Source organism: Eptesicus fuscus, chromosome 4 (genome assembly GCF_027574615.1).
Source record: "Eptesicus fuscus isolate TK198812 chromosome 4, DD_ASM_mEF_20220401, whole genome shotgun sequence".
Lineage (NCBI taxonomy): Eukaryota > Metazoa > Chordata > Mammalia > Chiroptera > Vespertilionidae > Eptesicus > Eptesicus fuscus.
Genome location: NC_072476.1, coordinates 50,451,081 through 50,473,723, shown reverse-complemented (window position 1 = coordinate 50,473,723; position 22,643 = coordinate 50,451,081). Strand labels below are relative to the sequence as shown.

The 22,643-nt window shown below is 42.0% G+C and overlaps 1 protein-coding gene across 1 annotated transcript in view; it reads right to left on the bottom strand.

Annotated features, from left to right (window-relative positions):
- Nucleotides 1–4,935: 4,935 nt before the first annotated feature.
- The window catches only part of FBXL17 (F-box and leucine rich repeat protein 17), a 467,471-nt gene continuing 449,763 nt past the window's right edge, over nt 4,936–22,643 (bottom strand). Inside the window, exon 9 of the mRNA XM_028149688.2 lies at nt 4,936–7,662. Within this exon, the coding sequence (XP_028005489.2) occupies nt 7,522–7,662 (141 nt within the window). The 3' untranslated portion in view covers nt 4,936–7,521. The remainder of the gene's footprint in view (nt 7,663–22,643) is intronic.

Here is a 22,643-nt window from a genome sequence, read left to right as displayed (position 1 = left end):
TAAACTCTATAAACCTCTTACTTAAAGGGCCCCTCACATCCCTTGTCCTCTGCAAAGCTTTCACACCAATGCTGTAATCCATGGGGCAACTGTGGCAATCCTTTCTACACTTTCCTGTCTATCTTCTTTATTTTCTCTGAAATGAGAGGACAATTGTTGGCTTAAAGCTCTTTAACACCATTATTTCCTAAGTGGCCAATAAACATATGAAATGGTACTTTTCTAAATTTTTTGGAGAATGCAGATGAAAACCATGATACAATACCACTACATGGCAATCAAAAGCAAACAGTAAGGACCTTCATATTCTGCTGGTGGAAATGTGAATCAGTTCAACCCCTCTGGAATGTGGCATCACCTAATAACATTGAAAATATGTGAACACTAGCATGTCCTCTCCTAGGTATGTACCCTGGATATGTGTGCTTGTCATGTACAATGACACCTGTACAAGAATATTTTGGCAGCAGGATTTGTAATTGACCCAAATTGGAAACAAAGCAAATGCTTTCAATAGCAGAGTGGATAAATAGTGATATGTCCACACAACAGAATTTTATGTAGCAATGAAACTGTATAAACTAGAGTTATACACAACAAAATGGATGGATCCTACAAACACCATTACGTAAAAAAAAAAAAAAGTCACAAAACATTACATACAAAGGTCATATAAAGGTCAAAACCAGGCAAAACCAAACTACACCAATTTTCTTAGACTCTTTGGTTAACTATAAGAATGAAGTAGAGCTAGGAAGAAACAGGGACAGTAGCCTTCAATGGCATAGAATACAGTTGAGCAAATCCAGTCATCTAAATGATGATGCAATGAGAGTGTCTGTAAGAAAGAAGAGAAAACTGAATAGACTGCTTTCCATAGGCATATTTAAGGTTAGATGGTACATATGGGCACTTGAATGTGCGCACATACACGTAGGCACACAGCCACACCATTGGAATATTTCAGGCTAGAGAAAGTGGCTCAGTGGGTGCTCATCCGCCTGGTCTAGCCACGTTTCTATCCTCAGACCACGCCACATTGATGCCTTTCATCTCCAGATCTCTCAGGTGATGCAAAACTGTGGGAAAAGTACAAGAAACAACCATCCATGTTTATAAGGTGAATAAAAAAGCCAAAACAAATGCTTGTTCTCGGATGTTTCTCTTTTCTTGGGCTGATGGCACGGATACATAGTTTTATTAGCCAAGCTGAATCATAGGAAATGCTAATTAAATTAGGGTTATTTCTTAGAGATTTTGAAGTTTATTTTCTGGGCTTGGTTGCATTCCAAGAACTGAGGAAGCTATATTGCTGCATTTGTATCTACTACATATCTCAAGAAATTGAGATTGATTTTAATAAGCATAATGCTCTGAATAGGAAAGAACCTACTATCCACCAATGGTAGAATGAGTAAATAAATTGTGGTTTATTCAAATAATGAAATAGACAGGCTCGACCCTAATTTACTGTTCATTTCAATTATAGATGATCACATTAACAGAGGATTGTTTTGTATTACTCAAAACTTTTGATACCAGGCTTATGTGTATAATTGAAAATGAAAGGGCCCCCCACCGCTTTACAAAACAGTGTAGTGGTCCTTTGATTCCTGTGTTAATGACATGACAGTTATACCACAAGAATGCTCACAGCTGTCTCAGTACCACATGGACAGCTGTTGGGTTTAGAATTCTAATGATGGTCAGATAGAAACCAGAAAGTTATGAACATGATGCTCCCAGCACAGGGGAGGGGAAGGGGAGACTAGTGAGTTCTCTGACCTCTACAATGTGCTTAGGTGTGGCACTGTATAAACTCTGCTTCACACAGAGCTAACCTCCACTACCAATGGGTTGGGAAACTTGCATCTAGGTTTAGCAATTCTTGATAATCAGTTCAAAGTATAAAACATTTTTCTTTTAAAATGTAATACAATATTTGATACAAAATATAGCATATTAATAAAACAAATACTGGTGATGCCACCCTTCAATTTATGAAATAGAACTTACAGATTCAGTTTAAGTCTTCCTTGTGATCCTGCAGCCCGAGCCTACTGCCTGTCCACCTAAATTGGGAATGAAGTGCAACTGTCACTATTTACAGATGACCTGATTCTATATAAGAAAACCCTGAAGACTCCATCAAAAGACTATTAGAAACAAAGAACAAATACAGTAAAGTTGTAGGATACAAAATCAATGTACAAAAACCTGTTGCATTCCTATATATTACCAATGAAATATCAGAAAAAAAATGAACAATTCCTTTTGTAATTGCCACAAAAAAAGATAAAATACCTAGGAATAAACTTAACAAAGTAAGTGAAAAACCTATACTAAAAAAATACAAGATACTGCTGAAAGAAATTGAAGACACACACACACAAAGTAAAATGATATTCCATGTTCTTGTATTAGAAAAATCAACATAGTTAAAATGGCTATGTTACCTACAGCAATATACAGATTTAATGTAATCTCCACCAGAATCCCAATGACATTTTTCAAAGAAATGGAACCTTAATCCGCAAATTTGTATGGAACCATAAAAGGCCCTGAATAGCCAAAGCAATCCTGAGAAAAAAAGAGAAAAAAGCCAGAGGTATCATATTCCCTGACTTCAAAGTATACTACAAAGCTATAATAATCAAAACAGCATTGTATTGGCAGAAAAAAAGAGACACGCAGACCAATGGAACAGAATTGAAAGCCCAGAAATAAGCTCACACATATATGGGCAACTAATTTTTGACAAACAAGCCAAAAACATACAATAGAGAAAGGAAAGCCTCTTCAATCAATGGTGCTGGGAAAATTGGAAAGCCACATGCAAAAGAATGAAACTAGATTGCTATTTGACATTGCACACAAAAATTAACTCAAAATGGATTGAAGACTTTTATATAAGAACTGAAACAATAAAATACATAGAAGAAAACATAGCTATGAAGTATAATAAACCTTGGGCTTAGAGGTGTTTTTGGGAACTTGATCCTAAAGGCAAGAGAAATAAAAGCAAGAACAAATGAATGGGACTATATCAAACTAAAAAGTTTCTGCACAGCAAAAGAAACTATCAACAGAACAAAAGGCAAGCAACCAAATAGGAGAAGATATATGCAAATAATACCTCCAATAAGAGGTTAATATCCAAAGTATATAAAGAACTCATACAACTCAACAACAACAACAAAAATAAACAATCCAATATAAAAATGGGCAGAGGATCTGAACGGACACTTCTCCCAAGAAGACATACAGATGGCCAACAGACATATGAAAACATGCTCAACCTCACTAGCGATAAAGGAAACGCAAATCAAAACCACAATGAGATACCATTTCATATCTGTTAGAATGGCTATTATCAATAAGACAAGACATAACAAGTGTTGGAGAGGTTGTGGAAAAAAGGAAATCCTCGTTCATTGCTGGTGGGAATGTAAACTGGTATAGCCACTATGGAAACAGTATGAAGGTGCCTCAATAAATTAAGAATATAGCTACTATATGACCCAGCAATCCCTCTTCTGATTATCTGCCCCCCAAAACTCAAAAACATTTATTTGCAAAGATATATGTACCCTATATTCATTGCAGCATTATTCACAATAGCCATGACATGGACACAACCTAAGTGTCCTTCAACAGATGACTGGATAAAGAATTTGTGGTACATATATGCAATGGAATACTACTCAGCCATTTAAAATGTCAAAATGTTGCCATTTATGTCAACATGTCTTGAGAGTATCATGCTAAAGTGAAATAAGTCAGACAGAAAAGGACAAAACCATGATATGTGGTATATAAAACAGAAAACAACAAACAAAGAAAACATCAAACAAACAAACTCATAGACACACAACAGTATGGTGGTTACCAGAGGAAAAAGGGAGTGGGGGAAGGATGAAGAGGGTGATAGAAAGAGACTAGATTTTGAGTAGTGAGCACACGATGCAATATGCAGATGATACATTATAGAACTGTACACCTGAAACTTATATAATGTTATTAACCAATCTTATCCCAATAAATTAATTTTTTTTAAAGGCTCCTCCTCGCCCAGCTGGCGTGGCTCAGTGGTTGAGCACTGACCTATGAACCAGGAGGTCACGGTTCGATTCCGATCAGGACATATGCTCGGGTTGCGGGCTCGATCCCCAGTGTGTGGCATGCAGGAGGCAGCCAATCAATGATTCTCTCATCACTGGTGTTTCTCTCTCTCTCTACCTCTCCCTTCCTCTCTGAAATCAATAAAATATATATTAAAAACAAACAAACCAAAAATGCTCCTCTTCTGTGAAGCTCTTCCTTCCCAAAGCTGCAACTCTGTCCTGTGTGTGCTCCCTTTAATGGTGCCCATTATTATACCTGTTGTTCTCCATTGCTATTGCTGGTTTTCAAGAATTTCTCCTTGCTAGGCTATGAGCAACCTGAGGATGGCATCTTTAAATACCCAGTGCCTGGTATATGTTTTTTACTCAATAAATGTACTCATTTACTTAAAGAAAAGTAAATGAGTACATTAATGACTAAGTGAATGAATGAGTTTTTAGGGAATGGGATTGTAAACAAACCACTTGTTTAAACCCTTGAGTTTTCATCTTATCTCAGTAATCACTAGCCAAACTAGAACCTCCTAAACCTGGTCTTGTTTATTATTCCCAGTTAGTCAAACCTACATCAAGTCCTAGTGAAACACACAGGGCATGGGCCACTGCCTGCCTCACACTCGACCAGCATCAGGGAGACCACTGATTGTCTCTAAAAGAAAACAAAAGACACAGTGGTTTTGTTTCTCTTTTATTGCAACCCATTGCAAGGTCAAAAGATTCACAGAAATATAGAAACTACAAACCGAGTAAATTTCCTTTATCCACTCAAAAAGACATTAAAGACAAAGGACCAGAATTTCCACTACAGCACTATATTTCATAGCCTTTATTCTGAAAATACTGTTGACATTTTGGAGAGGATAAAAAGCCCTGCATTAAACGTGTTCACATACATTTATAACATTCTAAGCAAAAAACAAACAAAAAAAATCTATATTGCCCAGAAAAATCATTTTAAGCCTCAATTCAAAGCATCTAATGAGAACACATTCAACAACCACCACAGGATCACTCAAGGTAATGCTTTTTCTGGTTGTTTTTTTTTTTTTTTTTAGATTAATGCTTTGAGGCTGGATATGACATTTCTAGAGATTTCTACAAATATACCAAAGCAGTTTTCCAGGTTATGTGGCATCAGGCTTTCTGGATTAGTCAACATCTTAAAGAATAAGAGTGCAAGTCCCCCACCCCCACCCCCCAACCCAAGCTGAAGCATGTTACAGTGCTGCACTTTAGATCAAACATTGCAACATTTAAAAAAAATCAATTGTACACTTCTGAAACCATTTGACAACCAAATTGTAACACTCCACAATTATAACAATTTTGAGTTGAAATGGCACCATCTGTGTATCGATGGCTCTCCCTTCTTTAGTCTTTTCTTCAACTATTTAAAATATAGTGTGACATATATAAAAATTAAACTTTTGCTTATTCACTCAAGCTACAATTACTATTCATACGGTCTTATAAATTAGTTTTGGATTAAAAACCAGTTAAAATATTATGATTTAAGATATTTTTCAGTGGAGGGGAAATGAAAACAATACAGTTTGATGTGTAAGAAGAATTACAGTTTATTAATAGTAAACAGCTTTTTTTTCTTACACAAACTTTATTCCATTAAAATTAAATTAATAATCCATTTAGTGACAGAAAAAATACCCTTGGTGGGTACTGACTAGATTTTCCTAACTGATTTGGATTAAAAGCAAAGAATAAAAATAAAAAAAGCCATATCAGAAACATGTTGACATAATCAAAAAAAGCAGTTGTTTACATTTTTTGGAGTCATTATAAATAAGTGAATGGCATTTGAATGTAAAGCTATTTTTTGTTTCTTACAGATAGTCTCGTTTTAGCAATATTGGGACTTATAGAAAGTTAAACTCAAACTTTAGTATACCTGTTAAAGACCAAAAAAACAGCTAGTCCACACTGGGGAAGAATAAATAGCAAACTCACAAGCCAGGGTTTTGTATCTAGCTCTACTGGGAAAGATAATCACTCTTTAGCATAAAAAGGCTCCCTGCTGTCTTGATTATAAATCTAGACAGAGGAAAGGTTATTTGAGCCTGAGTCTCTACATGGATTAACTGTAAATATGTGTGAAATCAAAACATTCATTTACATAGATCTTTTCTTAACTGAAAGGTGTCGATTTTTAAACAAAGAAATGCTTATTTCTGACAAGTGTAAACAGAATCTTAAAGAAAAGATTTTATCATTTTTCTTAACTCATACATTAACCAGCAATAGATCTTTGCAGTAGCATAAGAACTATTTAAAAATAACATGCATATAACCAAAAAACCTGCTCTAAAGCCCAAAGCAAAGCAAAGCAAAAAAAAAAGATTGTCTATTTATATCACTCATTAATATTCTATTAATGTGACTACCCCCGAATCTCAGAAATATAATTTCATAATTACCCAAATTAACAAAAATAATTAAATGATCTGTAGATTTTTAAAAAATAACTTCACACTATTAATTACATTGGTGACTTTAATGTGAATAATGTGAAGATTAGCTCCAAATACCATTAAAATACATCCAAGACCAGTTACTATCCATGAAATAAAAACTAACACAATGTTAATGTAAAACTCAACTGAAATATTTAGTACTCAACAGAACGCATTTGTAGAATGATGAATAATTAACTTTTGTGAGCTGGCCTCCAAAAAAATTACCTCCAGATAAAAATTTCACAAAAGGCTTTATCCTCTCTAATCCCTAAGTCACCTAACCAGACAGCAAGTTGGCCACCCGTGGAGACACTGAGTTAGCAGAGCCACAGTGGGCAGCATGCTCTCCCAGTGGCCTGGAGGGAGGCCCCTATGTCAGAAATGATGCAGAAAGAAACTGCCCTGGGGTGTGTGTGTGTGTGTGTGTGTGTGTGTGTGTGTGTGTATGCATGTGGGAGTGAGAGAAGCTGGTTTCCAGGCTTCTGACTACTGCAACATCACCTACGTTCTGGTTGTCATAGCAGAAGTGCGCTAGTCTATCTCACTAGGAAAGAACGCAGTTGCCTTCATTTTAGGGCATCACCAAGTGGTGGGAATTAGAAGCTCAAAATAATATATTTAATTCTTTTTATTCCACAGTAAAAACACTTTTTTAAAAAAAGAGAAATAAGCCTTTGAACTTAAAAATTAAAAGGTTTGTAGCGTTCAAAATCTTCAAGTTTTAAGAAAAACAACCAGCTCACCTGGGACTAAACAGCAATGGCGCTTATGCTCTAGGCAGTATGCGAACGAAACACAAATATACACACTCGGTACACACACAGACACGTGACAGTTAAAACCTTTCCAAGAGATCACCCACCCCAAATCTACACCCCTCCCTGCCCCGCCGAGCGGCCGCGTGGACCTGAGCGTGGGCAGGAGCTTTAGGAGGAGGCCGCGGACATGTTGGGGGTCCAGCCCATCTGATAGGCTCTCTCCAGGGTCCTCTTGCAGTCCTGGAGGACGGTGCTGAAGGTGATGTGGGGGTACTGCTGCACCAGCTGCTCCACCGTCACTTCATTGACCTGAAACCAGACAAGAGTGGCTGTCACGCACCTGGACCGCTGAGGCCACCAGCCGCCCGCGCTCCCCGGGTGCTTAGGGTGGCACCAGGAACCCACCCCTCAGTCCTTCTCCGCAGTGTGGGCAAGTGCTCAGTGAGAGGACGCACGGCGCTTTCTGTCTGACCGCCCTGGTTTGCTAAATACCACATTCGCCCTTAAGACTTTTAAAAAGACATATGATATCAAGACATCAAATGTGTTTTCTAGAAGCATAAATCACTGCGACTTGCCGAGATCCTAAATGCGTCCATTGAAAATCTACCAGCAGTGCTTAGAAGGTGAGGCTGCAGTAAGTGAGCGTTCGAATGTGCATTTGACTTTGTCATCAACCTGCCGGGCTTTTTAGGACAAGACTGTAGATAGAAATGCTGGGGGAAATGTTTATTTTTCTTCCCTTTAAATGTTAAGGTATTCCAGACTTCAAGTCCCTCTGTGGAAAGGGCTGAAATGGGAGGAATCAATAATTAAAACATACATGGCTGGCAGGTCAGGGATGGCCCCACTAGACCTTAACCATCAAAGATACCACCTTGATTCTTGATTAGACAAGGCAATCAGACAGGCCTAATTAAAACTAACACCTGTACAATTGCTGTGCTGTGAAGGGATTAATTTGTCAATTATTTTTAAGCTGATTGCAGTTCATATCACAGAAGTAGACAGCTTCCTTCATCCTTTAGATAAATAAATGATTAACCCGAGAACCACAACTTTTAGGGAGCTTTATTTAAAATCTTTATCAAACACTTGGGCATTTTCAAATACATCAATAGTTCATTTAGACTAAGTAAGCTGGTCTAAAGGACAGGACTTGTGGTACACATTTCTCTTCTCCCTTTCCTTATCTGTCCACCACGGGGAAAGATCAGGACCACCAGAAAAGCCCGAGGGTAACATGAAATCCTTGCTGTTTGCCTTTGAATCCTGCTTACAAGTATGATGACCATGACATTCAGTTGTCTGCACTATTCTGAAATAATACGGTATTTTCTGGGTGATTTGGAAAACTGTGATATATATCTTTTTTTTTTTTTATAAATTTGAGAGTTGATGTTTCAACATTGCATTGATGATAGTTAATCTTTGTCAGAATATTTCTCTATTCAACATTTGCTTGTATAGAAATCAATTTTTATTCTAAATTCAAACAAGACATGCAGTTAATTCTTTTTGATATAGATATGATGTATAACATTTTGTTTTCAAAAATAAGAAAATAATTTTGAATAAAAGAAAGAACTGATATAGAGTTGAGAATATGAACTGATGGTCTTAAGAGGATTTTTAAGCAATATAATTTTTTTAAATTTAAATTTGTGTTCTAAGTCTTGCCTGTGTTGAGGCAGCTTATAACAGTACATTTGGAAGGCCATGTGTCATCTAGCCCTACCTCTCTAGCCTGTTTGTTATACTAGCCACTCACCTGACTGAATTTCAGGTTATCAAGCTTCCAAGATCTGTCTGGCCTCAGGGACTTTGCACATGTTGTTTTCTTTACCTGGAATACTGTTTAATACACTTCCCCCTTAAAACCACCTTCTCATGCATACTTCCTACTCTTTTTTTTATTTTTTTTATTTTTATTTTTAAATATATTTTATTGATTTTTGACAGAGAGGAAGGGAGAGGGATAGAGAGTTAGAAACATGGATGAGAGAGAAACATTGATCAGCTGCCTCCTGCACACCCCCTACTGGGGATGTGCCTGCAACCAAGGTACATGCCCTTGACCGGAATCGAACCCGGGACCCTTTAGTCCGCAGTCCGACGCTCTATCCACTGAGCCAAGCCGGTTAGGGCTCTTTTTTTTTTTTAAATTTCTTAAACTATTTTGGAGTCTCAGGTGGGTAGCAGAGTGACTCAAGATTTATATGCTTTATTATGTAATCACAAGTCTAGTCACCATCTGTTACCATGCAAAGTTATCACAATATTACTGACTATATTCCCCTTCACCTTTCACCCTACTCATTCTTGAGTTCTTAGCTGTAATGTCATTTCCCCAGGTAACTCTGGTCACTGCTCTCTCCCTGCTCCCCTCCCCAAATGAAGTAAGGCTTCCAGGTTGCTCACTCTTCCAATATTGCCAACCTCTCCTGTATATCACATATATTATAAAGTTAGTTTACAATTGCTTTGTTTAATGTCTATTTCTCCTGCTCCAATGTAAGATCCATAAGAGCCATATCATTTTTTGAACCTATGAGCCAGGCTTACTTACTAGTGAATGAATGATCTATAATAATAAAAGCATAATATGCTAATTAGACCAGACAGTGAACAACCTTCTAGTTGTCATTCCAGACGTCCTTCCGGATGAAGCCGCTGTGGCGGGGGCCGAGGCAGAGGCAGTTAGGGGCGATCAGGCAGGCAGGCAGGCAAGCAGTTAGGGGCAATCAGGCAGGCAGGCAAGCAGTTAGGGGCGATCAGGCAGGCAGGCAGAGTGGTGAGGGGTGATCAGGCAGGCAGGCAGGCGAGGAGTTAGGAGCCAGCGGTCCCAGATTGTGGGAGGGATGTCCGACTGCCGGTTTAGGCCTGATCCCCGCTGTTGGGATTGGGCCTAAACCAGCAGTCAGACACCCCCCGAGGGGGTCCCGGATTGCGAGAGAGTGCACCGGGCCTCTAGTCTATAATAATAAAAGTGTAATGTGCTAATTAGACCGGACAGCTGAACGACCTTCTTGGACATCCTTCTGGATGACCTTACGAATAAAGCCGGGGCTGTGAGAGCCGAGGCAAACCGCTGTGGCTGTGAGGGCCAAGACCCTTGCATGAATTTTGTGCATCGGGCCTCTAGTATAACAATAACAAACTAGAAATAAAAATTAGAAATCCAACAGCAAGGCCAAGCTAAAGACTAAAGTAATCATAACCACAAAGACCAGCAATTTCCTCAGGAACTCATATTCAGCTCAAGAATTCCCTCCTTCAGGAAGCCTTTCCGCAGCAGGCCTATCTGCCCCCGAGGTCGAGTTAGGCACCCCTTGTCTGTGCACCCATGGCTGGCCCCCTGTGAGCTTTGTCCCTGATGTAAGCCCTCTCACACGGCATGGCCATCATCCCCTTACTTGCCCATCTCTTCTGCCTGAACTAAAGCCTCTGCCTTTGACTGAGGCTCTCCAGCTGTGCACATGTAAAGTAGAAACATGGCAACTGTGTTCACACCATGGACTTTAGAGTCAACCAGAAACAGGTTTGAATCCTGGTTTCACTTTACTTCTTTAAGATTTGATTTCTTCAACTATAAAAACAGGATAAAAGTACTTATATCATAGGATTGTTATAAAGGATTAGCTGTAATAATAGGCCTAACACTGTGACTGACTTAAAAAAAGGCCGCCAGACCCTGGCCAGGTAGCTCAGTTGGTTAGCACATTGTCCCAATATGCCAAAGTGCCAAGGTTGTGGGTTTGATCCCTGGTCAGGGCATATACAAGACTCAACCAAGGAATGCATGAATGGGTGGAACAACATATCAGTATTTCTCTCTCTCTCTCTCTCTCTCTCTCTCTCTCTCTGTATCTCTCTCTCTCTCTCTCAAATCAAGAAGTAAACATTTTAAAAAAAGGACCCCAAATGGTAGCTCTTATTATTACAACAGGCACGATAATGGAGTGCATGAGTTAACTGTCAACATGTTAGGATGACCAATTCTCTATAGTAATGCTCAATATTGCTCCATTTCTGAGATATTTCAGAAATAAATTTTTGTAACATTAGTTATAATGTTCAAAATAAAATAATCCCAGGGCAAGAAGTAACCTTTAAAATATACTTCATAGACTAGCTGGTTTGGCTCAGTGGATAGAGCGTCAGCCTGCGGACTGAAGGGTCCCAGGTTCAATTCCAGTCAAGGGCACATGCCTGGGTTGCTGGCTTGATCCCCAGTGGGGGACATGCAGGAGCCAGCCAATCAATGATTATCTCTCATCATTTATGTTTCTATCTCCCTCTCCCTCTCCCTTCCTCTCTGAAATCAATAAAGATGTATTTAAATGAAATATACTTCATATACAAGAAGGACCTATTTTATATTAAGACTCTTTGGAGGAGACTACAGAATTTTCCTCAATAACACATATTCTGGAAATCCTCCCTTTTCTTTACCTGATGTCCCCCAGGCTATGGTTAGGTCACCTTGCCCCCTCCTGCCATAAATAAACCAGAAGGGTGCAGATCTAGGTAGGGAGAGCTAATGTCACTTGGTCAGAGAGGATACTCAGAAAATCTGTATCACATCGCAAAGGAACTAAACATGCGCCAAGCCACTTAGCATTCAAGGAACGACTAACTGAAAAGAGATAACAAAAAAGGATGGAGAAGGGGACACGTTTAAACCCACCATAAAGATGGGACTGTCTTCTATGGTACATCCTTTCTACACTACAGAGGGCCTGTAACAAGTTTTATACCTAGGTTGACAGGCAATTTGTTTTGAAGGTCCAATTTTTAAAAATAGAAAACATCTCCATGTGATAACAGCTTTGCAGGGAGATACAATTCACCTAGAGCAAACTTGATACATGAAAATATGGATTTATGGAGTATATAAATTAGAGAAACATTGTTCACTTTAGTAAAGACTTTCATGGTAGGGTTAACCTATTTTGTCAGCTCTCCCAATGTAGTTTATATATCCTTTTGTTTAGCAAAATTCAATTTACCTATTTCTCTTGTACAAAGGAAGATACACTTATAGTTGAGACTGTTAATTCTCTGGCTTTCATAGGTTATGGGCAAGAACAGACAGAGCTTTGGCTTTGTACAGCTGCATGAAAAAACGGTACTGCAGTTCCTCTGTGGATAAATGAGTCTTCTAAGCAATCTTTTTGCTAACTGCACTCTGTAAATTCTGGAAAACAAAGCAGTGGGGGAAACGCAAATATTCCATTTGAGAGCTTTATCGAGTAGAAGTTATTCAGGGAAATACATGTGGCCCCACTAGGGAAAGTTCCATCTTTTACTTACAGTGTCTCCTGGCATTACAGTGTGGCAAGCTTTACACTAAAGTTACTTTCATCTACTCAGAAGTACAAATTATGCTCACCTCTTTGTATAGACTCTCTCAGTGTTTCGATGCCTTAGAGAAGGGGTTCAGTGTGAGACACCAGGAGGGTCCACATTGTTTTAAATCATTAAGCCTACATACAAAGTTTGCAGGCATTTTTGTCACGCACAGCTTCATTAGTTAGGATGAAAAGAACTGTTCTCTGTTCCAACTCATAAAATATATGTAATATAGAAAAAGACCATAAAAATAAATTTAAAAAAATTTTCCCCACGTTCCCTGGTTTTCAATATTCAATGTCTTTTCCTCTTGCTGAAAACTATCAATGGTACCACCTATATTACACATGCAATTTTAAAAATGCAGTGTATCTTCCTAAAGAAATATGTAGCAGTGTCATTTGAAGAAATTACTGTGATTAAAGGGGAAAAAAAAAAACCAAGTACCACAGGGTTTTTCTTTAAATATAAGAAATATTGGATTTTACAGTTCTCTCAAAAGACTGCATAACCATAATTTACATGTTCAAAATTATTATAACTCTTTTTAAGGTACTAGCAATTTGTCTGGTATTTTAATCTTTTTTGAGTTAACATCTATCAGCACTTTTGGAAAATGTGAGGCAAATTGCTGTGCTAATTAAGGTAAATCACACCACGGTTTCATTCTATTGCTGCTGCTATGGGAGGCTGAGGGGAGCACTGTCAGAGTCTCCAGTACTCAGTTTAACCAATTTATCTAGACCATCATACCGTGTCCTCACCTCCTTAGCAATACTTTCCCCACAAAGCTCCAGATAAGGGTTAGCCTTGGCCTGAATTATCTCCCCAATGATACCTATTGTTCAAAAAATAGAATTCCTGATAAAATTTGCTGAAGAATCTATATATATAAAACCATATTATGCAAATAGACCGAACGGCGGAACAACAGAACAACCAAACAACCGGTCACTATGATGTGCACCATCATCAGGAGGCGCACGCACGGAACATGGCGAGCGTTGGCAGGAGGCCGCAGAGTGCAAAACATGGTGGGTGTTGGCTGTGGCGGGATGGTGGAGCAGGTGAGCGGGGGCGCCAGACCAAGGCGGGGCACTGGTTGCTGTCATCTGGGCAAGTCTCTGGTGGTTACTGAAAACTCTTTGCTCCCGTGCGCCACCGTCCCGCCTGGTGCTTGCACCTGCTGCTGGCACCGGCCCCGCTTGCACCCGCTGCCGGGGCCGGCCCCAATCGCTCTGCACCATCAGCGGATGTGAGGCCAGCGCCGGCAGCAGCGTCAGTGCTTGGGAGCAGCGGTGGTGGGAGCGGGGCTGTTGGCAGAGAGGGGACCAGGGGCCGTGACGGGAGGGGCCAGGTGGGGGCTCGGAGGATGGGCCAAGACCTGCCCCTGTACCCACCATAGCCTCATGGCCCACAGTTTCTTTCAAGGTGCACGAATTCGTGCTCTGGGCCCCTAGTCCTTTTATATTAAGTGACTCTTGTTTCCTCTTTGTGAAATAGGACATGCTTATTGTAAGGGGACAACTATCTGACACATGTGAGTATATTAAAATCACACTTAGGGATATAATTCAGGCATACCTCGTTTTACTGTGCTTTGCTTTATTGCGCTTCAAAATGTTTGCTTTTTTTTTTTTTTTTTTTAACAAATTGAAGGCAAGACCCTCCACCAGCAAAAAGATTATGACTTGCTTTATGGTACTACTCCCTTTATTACCGTGGTCTGGCACAGAACCCACAATATTTCTGAGGTATGCCTGCAAAGCACTTAAAAATCACTATTTTTTTTAGATGGAGAAAAGTTCCCTGCAAAAACTGAACGCTATTTAAAATACCAATACCAACAACAATAAAATGTATTGTGTTATTCCTGGACCATAACAGCCTTGACAACAAGGAGTATCGTAGCCATCCCTTTGTTTTCAGTCTTACACTGCCTGGCATATTCTTGCCCATTAGAATATAACCTCTGGAGACAGGAGTTTGGGCTGTTTCTGTCACTGCCAAATCCCTAGCACCTAGACTCTATATAAGAAATATTGGATTTTACAGTTAGGTCCTAGAGAATGCCCTGCACATAGTAAGTGCTTAATAAATATTTGTGGGCTACGTTAATATGATAGTTGGTTAAAGAATGCTTATTGAGTAACTACAGAGGCACCAAATAATACTTCATCAGAAACTGTGAGGATAAGCTCACCTGGTTCCCGGACTGTTCCCTCCACAGTGGCAGCAGTCTCTAACGTTTGGACATTATGGCAGCTCCAAACTCCTTTAATCCTCTGAAGTTCACACCCAAGGTGATTCTTTGTGCTACTCTCCTTTGCATCTGACATCACAGGGGGGCCCCTTTCCAGATACCCCTTCCCTGGGTTTCCAATAGTTTTGCACAGGAGACCAAAGTAGCTCATGATGGTGACTTGGCAGTTTTTGCTAGGTCCCGTGGCTGTCGGGCAGTATTCAGGAAATGACTGGGCTATACCTCAGGTTAGTTGAGGACAGCCTTCCTTGTTGGAGAGCAGTGACACACTACACTGGCCAGAGAACACTGAGAAAGATGTTCATGGTCCCTGGATGGGATTTGGCTTCCAAAACTTTGCAAAAACCCACATGGTTCAGAAGACTGAATACTTTAGTTTGGAGCATCAGCAGTCTGCTCAGGGTGGCAGGCCCAGGGGGGCCCCACAGATGAGGTCACAGCTACCTGGTAACACAGTGCACTGTGGACAGGTCTCCTGTCTCAAAACAATGCTATTTCCACCCATTGATTTCTTGGGCTTCAGCAATTCCACATGCCTGGGGGCAACTGGAAATCTGGGGCTTTTTGATGTTGCTGGTTTCATTGTGACAGTGGTGGGACATTGTCGCAGGGAGCAGGTAGACAGGACTGCAGCAGGCTGGGGCAGTCGCGAGAGGAAAACTCTCTAAACCAGCTCCCATGCAGTAAGTGGGAAATCAGACATGTTTCTTCTCTGCAGCATGGTTTATTTGGGTGAAATACTTGAAATAATTTGTTCATTTTTCATCCAAATCACTAATAAGGCAAAATTAAAGTATGTCCATATTCCAGTAAAAATGGAGGAGGGGGGAAAGGAAAAAACATTCAATGAGCATCTACTATTTTCCAGGCATCGATGCCTTGATGCCCTGATTACAGATGAATAGCAGCTCAGACAGAATTAGTATTTCACACAGGGGCACACAGCTTCACGGACATTCATTTTCCAGCTTACAATTAAGAAAAATGATTGTCGTTTACACACAAATTCATTTCAAAGTTCTCTGCAATCTCTTCAAAATGGCTGCTCTGTGGGAACATAAATTACAACGGATCCCACTTGGCCTGCGGGACATTGTCATGGTGCTGTGGTCGTGGGAGACGCTGAACCGTGACGGAAACATGACGAAGCTGCTAGAGACGAACAAGGGCCTCTGGGCAGCGCCAACTGTCCCCTGCCCTAAACTGCAACTTCCCTTCCTGTCTCCCACCCAGGGAAACGCTGTCCGGCGTCCCCCAGGTAGAAGGCCAGCAGGAGAGACAGGGCCCACGCTCTGAGAGAGGGAGGAACAAGAAAGCCAGCAGCAGCAACGCAGCAGCAAACCCCGAGGAGGGCCTTCCAGGGGGAGCGCAGGCTGCTGTGGACGGGAGAGCTGAGTGGCACCTGACCCTCCCCAGGGGGCTGGAAAGGGCTTTGCAAAGGAAGGGGCGCTAAGTGACTGGAGAAGGACAAGGAGGCACCAGCCCGTGGACGACATGCGCTACATGTTCACATATTTTTCAGGGACGAGGGAAAGCCACTCGTAAGCTGGACTAAAACGCTGGCTCTCCCCCTTGCTTTGTGAGCTTTGGGGTCAGTTTCTCCAGCACACATGGCAACTTGGATGTGTGACTGAGGTGAGGTACGCTCTTGTTTCAAATGGCACTTCTCTGAGGGGGGCGGGTAGCTAAGAAAATGGATCCCCCTGTCTGCAGCGGGAAACTAAGGGGCCCACCGTACGTCTGTGAAGGAGTCGCAGATAGCACACTCAGCGCCTGCCTCCCGATGCAGGGCCCTTGCCCTCACGCTGGTCTGTCATTCTCCACAGGCTCCCCGGGCAATGTCACTCACTGCTAACAGGCCCAGAGGCTGACTCCGGGGGGCCCAGAGGCAGAGTGTTGTCTCCCTGGCAGTCCAACTCCGGAGTCCGTCTCTCTCCGAGGTTTTGGCTCTGTGGCCATTGTGGACCCTGGCGTCCGTCAGGTGCCCCTGGAACTCATCCTGGACAACGCACATTCAAATGAGGCTCCACTGGCCCCATGATGGGCACACATGGAAATGAGTAAAATAGGGGTAATGCAACTTTTAGTCATAGCTCAAATTTGTATGTAAATGAGATGAGTCATCTAAGTGCAGTTTAAAATATTTTTAAAGAGGACACTAAGAAAAAAATAAAAGAGCAGACAATACATTGATTTTCCCAGGACCCTGCTCAGCCGACAGCATGCACACTGCAGGCCCTGGGAGGTTTTTATGAGTCTCTTTCCCTCCCTTTGTCGCAGGACCTCTCACGTCCCCTTTCAGGGCACATGCCACATCCTGGTGATGTTTCTCTACAGTCAGAGCAGGGAGGCTCGGGATGCCAGGAATCCAGCACCACTTTCACTGGCTCCCAGCTTACCTTTCTCTTTCTCGTGAGCAGCAAGGCGGATAAAGCTGGAGCTACATAGACAGGCTGCAGGCAGAGCCCACGTGAGGGGGAAGGGCCTTCCCAGCCTGGTGTGGGCCGTGGGAATGACTCTGGTGTGAGAGCAGCCTGGCTGCTCCCTTTCCCTACTCCGCAGGCAACTTCGAGGTCCCTTCCTTCGCTCTTCCTTCCTCAGTCAAACCCAGGCCTTCTCCATGAACCGCACCGTGACTCAGCTACAACAAATGCCGATACATGCTGACTGATGTGGGATGACTTAAACTATGACTGCAACCAAGATTACAACCAAGAATACAGTGGTTCTCAGCCCAGCTACTCATGGGGGTCTTTTAAGTCTCCCACTGCCCAGGCCAGTCCCAGACGACCTGTATCCGAATCTTGGAGGAGTGGGACCCAGGCAGAGGGTTGAGATCTGCTGGCCTAAAGCTTCCGAGTGAAGAGTCCCTACAGGGTGCAGATGATTTCTGCACGTGGGGGTTTGAAGGCAAGATCTGAACTATGATTACTGAAAGGTAAGGAGCGCGCACCTCCTCCCGGGCTGCCCTCCGCATTAAACTCTGAGTCGGGGTTCTGGAGAAAGAAAGTTGCTCCTCTCCTTCCCCCCAAATACTCATCACTGCCTGAGACAAAAGTAGATTTTTGAATATGGTAACACCAGACTGGTTTCTTCTCTCCCAGCATTCTCTTAGATTTCTAGTTAGGTGTGGCCAGAGGAGGCAGCCCCCTGGCCTTCCCACCAGCTTAGGGAGGACAAGTGCCCCAAACAGTGTTCACATGGACCCTGTGCTTCTTCAAGGGGCCACTCATGAGGTGGGAGAGGACTAAGTATTTATTATACTTAAAAAGAAAACTGGATTGTCTTATTGAAGCCTAAAAGCCACTTGCTAACCATGCGAGTCAGCTGACTGGAGGCTACCCATAATGCACCCTGCTTCACACAAAAAACCTCACACACGACAGCCCGAGGCCTCTAAGAATGCATTTTTAAATATAGATGTAAGAACTCTGACTCTTGTGTGGCAAAAATCTCATCTAAAAAACCCAAAGCATAGAAAGAGACAGATACTGAGAAGGCAATGAACCTGGCAGGGCGGCAGGCTCATGAATTCAGTCAATTTTGTCAAATGCAGTCATTCCATTTCAGAATCTGCAATGATTGGAAGTGCTATGCTCTGTCAATATCACAACAGGCCTGGCTTCATGCTGTCTCTTTTTCATGAAATGTGGGCTGCCTGTGAGGACGAGCATTGCTTCTCTTCACTTGAATTAGCACAGGGAGAAAGCAGCCGAGAACCCGGGGGATGGGGATCACAGAAACGCCTGCAGTGTTAAGGGAGAATCGGGGCTCGGGGCTCGCCAACCTGAAGCCTCTAATTAGAGATTAGTGTGACAGGAGTCCCACAGCCACACTGTCAGCGAGAAAAATTAGTGACATTTTCATTCCCTGTTTTACCCAGCGATCCTCCACAAAAAAGATGTTTCAAGCCAAGTGTAAGTTCTAGGCACCAGCCTGCGTAGGCCATTCTGAGGCCACAGCCCATAGCCATGGAGTTGATCCACCGTGCAAGTCTGTACATTTTTAAAAATAGATTTGCATGTGTAGTGCAGATGAAAGCCATGACAGACACGCGTGGGACAGGGGATGGAGGAATCCACTTGGGCACTCATCTGCAGCGCTCCAAATGGTTCGGCAAAAGATCAAGTCTGTGAGAAAACCTGTGCCCTAATAAGATAATTAATGTAGTCGCTGAGTGGTAAGTGCGATGTATTTATGGAACACATCTGGGTGTTTCTAAATTAAACTGGCAAAATTAAGCTGGAAAATACAATTGAGGGAGAAAACTCTCAGAACTAAAAAATGTGTTTTCTCTTGTGCTTAATGGCTTTCTTGTTTTCAGTTTTTATTTTCTTATACAAAGCTTTTGGCAGTGGTCATCACCAGTGGACACCTGATGACAAAAATTTCTTTCAGGTAGAATTTGTGAATTTGACCTGTTTCCTAAAACACATTTATTATCAGCAAAAATTTATTCTGCATAAAAGTAATCTGTAAATCTGTAGGTTAAGAAACCCCTACAACAGCCGGGCCGGTATGGCTCTAGAGGTTGAGCATCAACCTATAAACCAGGAGGTCACAGGTCGATTCCAGGTCAGAGCACATGCCTGGGTTGTGGGCTCGATCCCCAGTGGGGGGGGGGGAGTGAGCAGGAGGCAACTGATCAATGATTCTCTCTCTTCATTGATATTTCTATCTCTCTCTTCCTCTCCATTCTTTCTGATCAATAAAAGTATATTTTTAGCCCTAGCTGGTTTGGCTCAGTGTATAGAGCATCAACCTGCAGACTGAAGGGTCCCAGGTTCGATTCCGGTCAAGGGCATGTACTTTGGTTGCAGGCACATCCCCAGTGGGAGGTGTGCAGGAGGCAGCTGATCGATGTTTCTTTCTCATCGATGTTTCTGACTCTCTATCCCTCTCCCTTTCTCTCTGTAAAAAATCAATAAAATATAGTTTAAATACACACACACACACACACACACACACACGGTATATATATTTAAAAACCCTACAACAAGTGCTATTTTTGGTTTTCAGAAGAGAGACTACATAAATAAGAGCATTTTAGGGTTGGCCTCTGAAGGATGCTGAGTCCCATGGCACATCAGCTGCCTGAACTCTGTAACTGTCCTGAACCCAGAGAGCATTCGGCTACACTCAGAATTCCCAGCTACAGGAAACTGGTCTTATACCCAAGGGGTCATCTTTCTTACTCATTCATTTATTCCCCTCTGCCTTGATACATTTTATAATCAGTCAAATTATTAAGAAGCAGTGGGATCTAAAGGTTATCAAACTTGCTTTTAGCTGAACAATACTTCTATAAACCACATAATAACTAAGTAGATAAACAAACTATGTAAATAAAGTAAATAAATAAAGCAATAACAGTGGGGCTCTCTGGTGGAGAGCTGCAAGGCCCAGGCAGCCTGAGGAACCTCCTCAGAAGCACGGTGTTACACAGAATGCAGATGGGAAACACAATCCAAGCCACTCACCCATCATCTGCCCATCCATCCATCTGCCCATCCATCCATCCATCCATCTGCCCATCCATCCATCCATCCATCCATCCGCCCATCCATCCATCCATCCATCCATCCATCCATCCATCCATCATCCAATACATATCTGTTTAGCAACTACAGTATACCAGCCACTATGGGAGGGCCTGACAATACAGCAGAGAAGGAGACACTCAGGGACCTTACATTCTAATGAGGAGGAGAGTGGTGGGGATGAAAAAGGTAAGAATTAACCATCACAACAAATAAGAGCTACTAGTTAATCGCTTACTTCATGTAAGAAACTTTGCACACATAAACTCACGTAATCCTCTCAATAGCCTATGAGGTAGGTGCTATTTTTACTTCCACTTTATAGATGAGGCCATGGAGGTACAGGATATGGAGAGAGAAAGGCCAGGAGCATGGTGACAGGGATGACGAGAGGAAAGCATTGTCACAAAGGGGGGACGGTTACCATGTGGGCAGCTGCTAAGAGATGGAGCAGGTTGTAGACAGAGAAGTGGCCGCTAGATTTGGTGACATGGAAGTCACCGGTGACCTTGAAAAGAACAGAAACAGGGGCACGGTGAGGATGGAAATAGGTGGTGAAAAAGGAAGAACCACTGTTCATAGCCAGTCCTTTTCAGGAATTTCCCGGGAGTGGCCGGGAAGCAGGGCTCCAGAGGACCGCTGACGCAGATGTGCTATGTAAGTGGTTCTTCGTGCAGAAGAAAGGTAAGTCTGGGTGCTGGTTTTGAAAATTAATTTGCAGTCTGACAGCACTGTGGCTGCCGGTTTGCTTGTCTCCCCCAGGAGGCTGCAGGCTCCATGGGGTAGGAACTCGATCTTGTTCACTGATTTTTTCTGACCTGTCACCTGTTCAGAGTGACTGGAACATAGTAAGCAGCTCAATAGCTATTTCTTGAATAAATGAATAAAATATTTAATCAAAATTGGCAGGGGGGAAGTTTAGATTTTCTCTCTGGAAAACTACTTGCCAAACAAAATTTGCATGAGGCGCAGCATGGCCAGCCCTGAAAACCTGCTGCTGTATGGCGGGCCTCGCGAGCAGGCCGGCCGTTCCTTCCCAGCGGGCAGCAGCCCCCAGTCTCCTGAGCCCCTGCGGGCCATCCTTGTTCTCACTTTGCAAAGTCAGGTGCTTACGAGTTCTGGGATTCGATCTGAGCTCTGTTAAGATATTGCTGTTACCTTTCCTATTTCTAAATTAGAAAAATAACATGATCCTGCAACCTCATTCTTTTGTATAATTACTTAAGTCGAATCAAAGTTCCAAGGAGATTATTTACTGCAAAGCAATGATGCTGCAGGGTGCCTTCAGGCAAACGCCAACCAGTCTATCCACCCTACAGCATTTGGGGAACAGAAGGCCCTTTCCTTCCTCCTTTCTCTCTCTCTCTCTCTCTCTCTCTCTCTCTCTCTCTCTCTCACACACACACACACACACACACACACACACACACAATTTCACTCTACATCCATCCCATAACAGAAGTGAGCAAAACATAAGCAGCTATTGGCAGCACCCTCCCTTAAAAGGTTCTCAGGAGATGTTGATTTTCCTGAAGAAACAAACCAAACAAACCCCAGCCTAGACACCAACTGGCTGTCATACTTGGCAAATCTTTACTCTTTCTGTTCGCAGGAAAGAACCGAGATCTGCTGGTCTCTAGGTTTCTTCTTCCTCTATAAGTTTGACTGTAAACTGATTGGTCTTAACTATTTTAAAAAATAGATTCTATGGTTTTTTTTTAGAATTGTCTGAGTCTCAGGGGCCTAGTTTTGTTTGTTTGTTTGTTTTGGTAAGATCTTAGCATATAAGATGTACATTCATGGCTAGAATATTATGAGCCAGGTGGTTCATATCATGGTTAAATATCTGATACATGATTCCGGAGCAGGTATGTATACTACATGGATAAATAATAATGAAAATAATAGTAGTTAATAGCAGTTACATTTATTGAGTATTTTCAGTGTGCATATCTTTGGGTTAAGTGCTTTGTTGCAATATCTCATTTAAACCCATAGGATACATAATATTATCCCATTTTTCAGCTGGTGAAACTGAGGCTTTTAGCGAGGAAGTTGCCCAAAGTCCCACAGACAGTAAAGCGATGGAAGTAGAATTTGAAAACACTAATGTTCACCAAATAAACTTGTCA